Raw genomic sequence first — 7,349 nt, forward strand, 5'->3', positions numbered from 1 at the left:
GTCGAGTTTACGAACCGGGCGTAGTAATCGGAGGTTTTTTGCATTGAGCATGACGTAGTCACCTATTTTAAATTGTTGAGGCTTATGTTTTGCATCGTAATAGATTTTCTGTGCTTGTCGTGCTTTTTGTAGGTTCTCGATGAGCTTGTGGCGTGTTTCCTCAATATGTTTCGCGCGGCTAGCAGCATGTATGGCAACCGGTTGTGGCGGTTTGCTGACGTTTAATTTTCAAATCAGGTCGATATCCCATTAAGGCTTCCGCGGGTGCCATTCCAGTAGAGGCATGTTGAGAGGTATTGTAAACAAACTGTGCTAGTGGTAGCCAGCGTGCCCAGTCATCTTGATGATAGTTGACAAAGCATCGGAGATAATGTTCCAAGGTTTGATTCTGTCGTTCCGTTTGGCCATCTGTTTGAGGGTGAAAGGCTGTCGAAAGTTTCCGGCGTGCGCCTAGCATGTAACAAAAGGTGGACCAGTAATGGCTTGTAAACAGCGAACCTCGATCGGATATATGGTTTTTAGGTACTCCGTAAATTGTATAGAACTTGGTATAAACGATTTCCGCTAGCTCATCCGCTGTAATGTTTTTGGTGCAAGGAATATAGATCGTAAACTTGGTATATATATCCACAATCACTAAAATCGCATCGTAGGTTTGGTGGAGGAATGTAGAGGCTGGCAAGCCTGTAATAAAATCCATAGTAATGGATTCAAAAGGATTTGATGGTAAGGGAATTATACCCAACTCTCCATATTGTCTGTGCCGTTTTGGCTTAACTCTTTGACAAGTATCACAAGTGGATATATAATCTTTGACATCCCTGACTAGCCCATGCCAATAGTATTTGTCCTGGATGCTGTCTATGGACTTTTTTATACCAAAGTGACCCCCCTGCGGATCATCATGGTTTGCACTGATAATTTCATCAATGAGTGCCTTTTGTTGAGGGACATATGCGCGACCATCAGCACGCAATATATCATCCTCAGAAATTGTCCATAGCATATTTTCAGCAACAGTCATACCCTTCTCTTTTACCTTCTCTCTTTGCTCAGCAGCAAAAGAATCAATCTTCTGTGCTTTACTCAGAAATGAGGTGAAGGATTCAGGCATTTCTGTATATGCTGAGTCCCCAAGAATAGCCTTATTGACTGCAATCCGGGGCATATATTGCTCAACGCGCATCAGAGGGGAAGAGTTTACGCGAGAGGTATAAGACGTCGACGTATGGAGCGCTTTTCGCTCATTAAAAGGAGCATTTTGCTCATTAGAGACCCGTGCACAGACTACATCAGAAGAAATATCATTTTGAAAAGAAGTATCAGCTTCCCAGCCTAGCTTAACTCCATGTTTCAGTTTCTGTTGCAGGGTAGGTAACATAGTTTGGCCATTATAGGCCTCACTGTAGTCTGCGCGACGACTGGGCCCATCAGCTGGATTCTTTGATCCAGGGCGGTGCAGTAATACAAAATCATAAGCAGATAAAGCTTCCGCCCATCTGGCCTGACGTCTGTTCAGTTCCTTAGTCGTCATAAAGTACTGCAGATTGGCATGATCAGACCAGACTTGAATTGGATACTGGCTTCCCTCCAGATAGTGTCTCCAATTCTTAAATGCTGCTACAATAGCCAAGAGTTCTTTATCATGAGTATCATAACGCGTTTCCGCATCAATCAACTTTCTTGACCAGAAGGCAACTGGATGCCAGTGCCCGTCATCCTGCAATTGTGACAGGATAGCAGCGACTGCAAAAGTGGACGCATCAGGTTCAATCTGAATACGCCGAGCTGGGTCAAAATGAGCTAATAAAGGAGCACGCAGAAAGCGCGATTTGAGCTCATTGAAAGCGCTTTGGGCACTTTCTGTCCACATAAAAGTGGCTTTTCTTTCCCCTTTCTTGCTCCCTTTTGTAAGTTCGAATAATGGGGCTGCAATAGAGGAGAAAGACTTAATAAATCGCCGATAGAAGTTAGCAAAGCCCAAAAAGGATTGAACCTCTTTAATTGATTTAGGTGTAGGCCATTCCACAATAGTGGAGACTCTGTCTGGCTCCATCTCAATACCATTTGTACCTATAACAAACCCCAGAAACGAGACTTTGTCCACTTCAAACTCACATTTAGAGAGTTTTGCAAATAGATTCGCACGCTCGAGACGTTCTAGCACCTTAGTAACATGCACTTTATGTTCCTGCTTTGAATTGGAGAATATGAGAATGTCGTCCAAATAAACAACGCAACATATATCCAACAAATCAGACAAGGCATTGTTAATGTATGCTTGAAATGTCGCTGGAGCATTAGCTAATCCAAATGGCATAACTACATATTCAAAATGTCCATATCTCGTTCTAAAGGCTGTCTTCCAACGGTCTTTTGCCGCTATAAGTATGCGGTGGTAGGCATCTCGAAGGTCCAGCTTAGTGAATACCTTGGCTTTTGAGAGCCTGTCAAGTAATTCACTTATTAGAGGTAGAGGGTATCGGTTCTTGATGGTGATTCGATTTAACCCTCGATAGTCTACACAAAGACGGAGTCCACCATCTTTCTTGGGGACAAAGAGAATTGGTGCACCAGCCGGGCTACTGGACGGTTGTATCCACCCTTTGTCTAATGCATTCTTTAAATATTCTCTTAGGGCAGCTAACTCAGTTTCAGAGAGGTTGTATATCGGCATGAATGGAGGTCGCGCACCAGGCTCGAGATCTATGCGGTGTTCCGCCTCTTCTGGTCTTTGCGCGCTTATAGCAGCTTCTTCTGAGAAGATATGCGCGTATGGCATAACATAATCGGGTAGGCCGGTCGGCAAGTCCGAATATGCAGCCGAGAATACGCGTGGAGCATGCTTTGGGTCTTTTGAACATTCTGTAGGTAATACTACAAGCATTCCTACTCTGGCTCCGGTGAGAACTTCAGCTAAAACATCTTGTTCAGAAATAATTTGAGGCTGTTGTTCATCTCCAGAGCTTCTGAAGAAGAATTGTCCATCTGACCAATCTATAAGAGGATTTGTTTGTTTTAACCAAGGAAATCCTAACACAAGATTGTAGTCCTTCATTTTCATCGCATGGAAGGAATGAGATGTCTGCTGTGCATTACCCTTGTGATCAGTGACAGTGGTTGCAATGTTATACTCTCCAAAGGAGCGCATTATGCATCCATCAATCGATTTGACCATCTTGGTTTTGCGGTGAGCAGCTTCTAGATTGTGGTCTTTTGCCCAAAATTCATCGACACAGTTCACTTCTGACCCAGAGTCTACTAGTGCAAGCACTTTTTGCAGACTCTTAGGCGTAGTGATTTCCACTGTGACATTGAAACTTAAGGCATTTTTGCATCGACTTTCCGCGCTTATAGTTGCCATTGCGAGCTGAATGGCGCGCTTTAAGCGTTTTTTGAGTCCTTTGTGTTCTTCGTATCTTTCGCATTGAGTTTCGAGTCGGATTTAGTGTTCTTGGATTCATCTTTGGGTCGTTTGAAGCATGAATCGACGGTATGTCCTGGTCGCTTGCAATAACGGCAATATTTCGATCGGGTGGAGTCATCGGACTTTGTAGTGTCATTCCATCTGCGTTTGTTTTGTGGCTTATTACCAGCATTATTTCTGTTGTTAAAGCTTTGAGTAGGGTTTCTGAAGTTTGACTTCTCTTTAAGTTTCTTCCGTCTTTCTGGCAGATTTGATTCTGCTATTGCAAGTTTGTGAAGAGTGGCATCATAGCTTAACTCTTCTAGTTTGGTTGCATATTTGTCAAATTCTCGGCGAATGGAAGGTAGAACTTTCATGTAGAGGTGTGATTTCCGATGGTATTCGCTATAAGGATGCCGCAGACGCCCTTCAATTGATTGTAAATGTGAAGCAAATTGTTGAACTGTCTGATCTTCTTGTTGCTCTGTTTTCCAGTACTGTCTATCTGCATCTCGGAAACTTTTATCTGGATCGGTGACTTGACATTGCATCCAGCTAACAAATTCTTCCCATGGTGGCAAAATCCGCATATCATGTGTATGTTGATACCAACGTTGTTGCATCTCGACATTGAAATGAGTGACGGCTTCGATGACCTTCCGATGGTCGTGTTCGTTGTAATAATCAAGATCACTGGCATGGAAAGCGATAGCAGCTGTAACAAAGTTTTCAAATTCTTTCATGCTTTGGCCTCGGAACTTTTCCACATCTCTCCGAGGAGGGTGACCGCTCATGCCGGGATCTCGAAGTTCTAATTGCCAAAGTGGTACCCGACTACGTCTCCCACTGACAGTAGTCACGGCGCTTTCCACTAAGGTGTTGGGCGCTTGTAGCGTAGGCTCCGGTGGTCCGAGGATGCTTGTGGCGTTTTCGCGGTTACAATTCACGCTAGTTGCGTCTCTACCATGGTTCGGATGCGCTTCGAGTGTATTTCGGGTGGCTGGGATGGTTTCATCCAATTCTTGCAGTAAAGTATTGCACCGGTGTTGGAGTTCTCGCAATTCCTTCTCAGCCTGTAACTTCTTAATTCTCCTAGTCACAGCTATCTTCTCGGCCTCAATTGCATTCAGATCTTCAGAAGAGGTGTCCCCTTCTGAACTATGCTCAGAGTCTGGTTCCATAGGAGAGGTTGATGCTTGTTGCACACTTTCAGTGGCAGGGGTGCGCGTTTCACGGTTTTCTTCACTGGTGTTTGTTGCTTCTGGTTCGGCGGTAGCACGAGTACGGCGGATGCTGCGGGTAGAGGCCATGACTATTACTCAACGGACCGTCTCTCGAAGATTGAGCGATTAGAAACTGTGAGGGGTGATGACAGTGTGAAGAGTGAATAGTAGAAGATAGTATAGAGTGTAGTGGAAGATAATAATAATTATAGTAGTAGTATAGTTGAAGTTGTAGTTGTAGTTGTAGCTAATCGCTGAAGAGGAAAAGAAAGAGAAAGAAGATGTGCGAAATACATGCATCCATATATATATACATATAGAAATAGTGGTAGCGAGAGTATAATGGAAAGAGGTAAGAATAAACGAAGATATAAACAAAGATAATATAATAATAAGGAAATAATAAACGAGTGCATTACATTGAAGCAATTCTTGATAATAGAACCAACCACTACTGCTGTGAATATTTTATTAAATAAATAGAATACAATCACTCAATCTAAGAACCCGCATTCATCATGAAGGACACTGCCGCTCTCAATGCTTACAAATCATCACTCACTCTGATAAAAGAGGATAATATGATAGATTAGCATCATTTAATAATTAATTTACACAATCAACTTTTTCTGCCTCATGCTTCACATTCATATAGTTTTAATGATTTGTTCATGTGCTCATATAGTTTCTCACATTTCACATTCATATAATTTTAATGATTTTTCTGTGTAACTCTCAATGTTTTTCTGCTTCATACTTCATTGTGAAGCAGTTTCTGATATTCTTTCACTTTGATTTTTTTTTTATAAAAATCCTCTTCATATAATCCTTTCTTCTGATCTTTTTTCTCTTTCTTTTCTTAATTAATTCATAATTTATATTTAGAATAGTGTTAGATAATTAATTGATGTACATTTGTTATAAAAATTAAACTATATTATTTATTTACTGATCATCAAATTTATTTAAAAAAATCAATTGAATGATTATTTTCTTTATCAGAATAATATAGAATTGAAGAATAAAACTCTTTTCATATTCAATTCTGATAATAAATAAAATATTACTATATTTATATATCATACACTGAAGTATACAGATTTGTTTTATATATAATCAAAAAATACACTTAGAATCTGAACACAGATTTTGAAGAATTTGTTGAAAATAATATTTAATAATATTTTATTATTTATCAATATTTTTAGATTCAGCATAACTCATAACAATTTATAACATATTTTTAATTTTCATTAAAAGTATTTACTTTAATGATAGTTTTTGAAGCATCATTATTGCTGATTTTTATATTTTCTTTAATTCACTTTGATTATATTTAACTACATTGTTTGACTCAGCTGTCAAAAAAAGATGTTATATGATTGATTCAAAAATTGTTAAAAGATTTCAGATGTTATTAAAAGTTGATGTATTGTGTAAAATGATTGGATTATGTAAAGTTATTAGAAGTTGTCAAAAGTTGTCAAAAGTTTTCTGACATCATTAAAAAATATCAGAAATTGTCAGAAAATACTTTTAATACTTTGATTAAAACAATTAATGTCTGAATATATATTTTGATAATAAAATTCAAACACTGAATGATTGAATATAACTATGATTGAAAAATTAACAAATTGTTTCTGTGTTCAAAAACAAAGTAACAATTTTCAATGTGATACTTTATACTCACAATATAAATATTTTCAAATAAAAATTAGTTCAATCAATAGAAAATTGAAAAATTAATTCTTTAAAATGATAAAGAAATGATCTATAAATGAAATTGTACAATGATTTTATTTTAAATATTTTGATTGAAACAAATCATTTTTATATTGTTAATAAATTGAAAATCATTTTTTCTCAGACAATCTGCAAAGAGTTTGCTGAGAATATCTCATTTAAGTTTAGTGTAAGCTCCTTGACAGCTGATTGGCTCAGATGTTAGTAGGACTTGATAGTAGTTCAGATTGGGTTAGCTTGAAGTGGAGTGGCTGAGTTTTACCGAGATAAGCATCATCGTTGATGGTGACGCTGGCGCGAACGAACCCAAAATAGCGTTGTGGACTCGCTGCCCGTTTCGGAACCACCTGCGGCACATGATTTAATCACCTTACCTAAAGGCTGACTACGCTGGCCGAATGACTCCCGTTCTCTTCTATCTCTATGAATCACGCTCGACCACACTTCCCAGCTCCTCTGCTTGCATGCTAATTCGCCCGCCTTTGTCCAAACAACGCATCTTTCGGCCTGATCTGACCTGCATAATCTCTCTCCTACATACCCAACTCTTCTGCTACCTTTCGTTTATATACCGCTCCAGTGCGTGCCCGCCCAAATCCCCGCACTCTGGATATCCGATCATACCGCCACTACCCACATCTTTCCCTCGCTTTATCTACGCCCCGCCACGCTCTCAAGTACACTCGCTGTAGAGAGGGTCGTTAATTGACCTCACGATTACCACTTCATTGCGCATCTGGGAAGCCAAGTTTACCAGAAGCGGTTCTGACGTAACCATTCCCAGCGGATCGTCAAGATGAGCAGTCCAAAGCGGAGGATCGAGACAGATGTGAGTCCTGACTTGGGAGATACACCCCAAGAGAGATTCCGTCTTCCTTAGAGACGTATTGACTAACCGCCTGAATGTACTTCTTTGTTCCAACAGGTCATGAAGTAAGTTCCCATACCTGCCAATGTCCGTTTCCTGAAACAGG

At 39.9% G+C, this 7,349-nt stretch overlaps 3 protein-coding genes across 3 annotated transcripts in view; 1 reads left to right on the plus strand and 2 right to left on the minus strand.

The window, feature by feature from the left end:
* Window positions 1-233: 233 nt before the first annotated feature.
* HCAG_05844 (hypothetical protein) lies at window positions 234-4,716 on the minus strand (the record flags this gene model as incomplete). The annotated part of the gene is made up of 6 exons (XM_001538189.1): window positions 234-307; window positions 499-684; window positions 880-2,073; window positions 2,119-2,853; window positions 3,100-3,306; window positions 3,594-4,716. The coding sequence occupies 6 exons, from the start codon at window positions 4,714-4,716 to the stop codon at window positions 234-236; spliced, it is 3,519 nt and encodes a 1,172-aa protein (XP_001538239.1).
* A 1,779-nt stretch (window positions 4,717-6,495) lies between these two features.
* On the minus strand, window positions 6,496-7,014 carry HCAG_05845 (predicted protein; the record flags this gene model as incomplete). Its single annotated transcript, XM_001538190.1, has 3 exons — window positions 6,496-6,560; window positions 6,638-6,722; window positions 7,000-7,014. 3 exons carry the CDS (start codon window positions 7,012-7,014, stop codon window positions 6,496-6,498), a joined length of 165 nt encoding a protein of 54 aa, XP_001538240.1.
* A 157-nt stretch (window positions 7,015-7,171) lies between these two features.
* The window catches only part of HCAG_05846 (ubiquitin-conjugating enzyme E2-21 kDa 2), a gene marked incomplete at both ends in the record, with an annotated part of 1,108 nt that continues 930 nt past the window's right edge, over window positions 7,172-7,349 (plus strand). Inside the window, 2 exons of the mRNA XM_001538191.1 lie at window positions 7,172-7,204; window positions 7,301-7,308. Coding sequence (XP_001538241.1) covers window positions 7,172-7,204; window positions 7,301-7,308 — 41 coding nt within the window. The remainder of the gene's footprint in view (window positions 7,205-7,300; window positions 7,309-7,349) is intronic.

The sequence above is a fragment of the Histoplasma capsulatum genome, genomic scaffold (genome assembly GCF_000149585.1).
Source record: "Histoplasma capsulatum NAm1 scaffold_7 genomic scaffold, whole genome shotgun sequence".
Classification (NCBI taxonomy): domain Eukaryota; kingdom Fungi; phylum Ascomycota; class Eurotiomycetes; order Onygenales; family Ajellomycetaceae; genus Histoplasma; species Histoplasma mississippiense.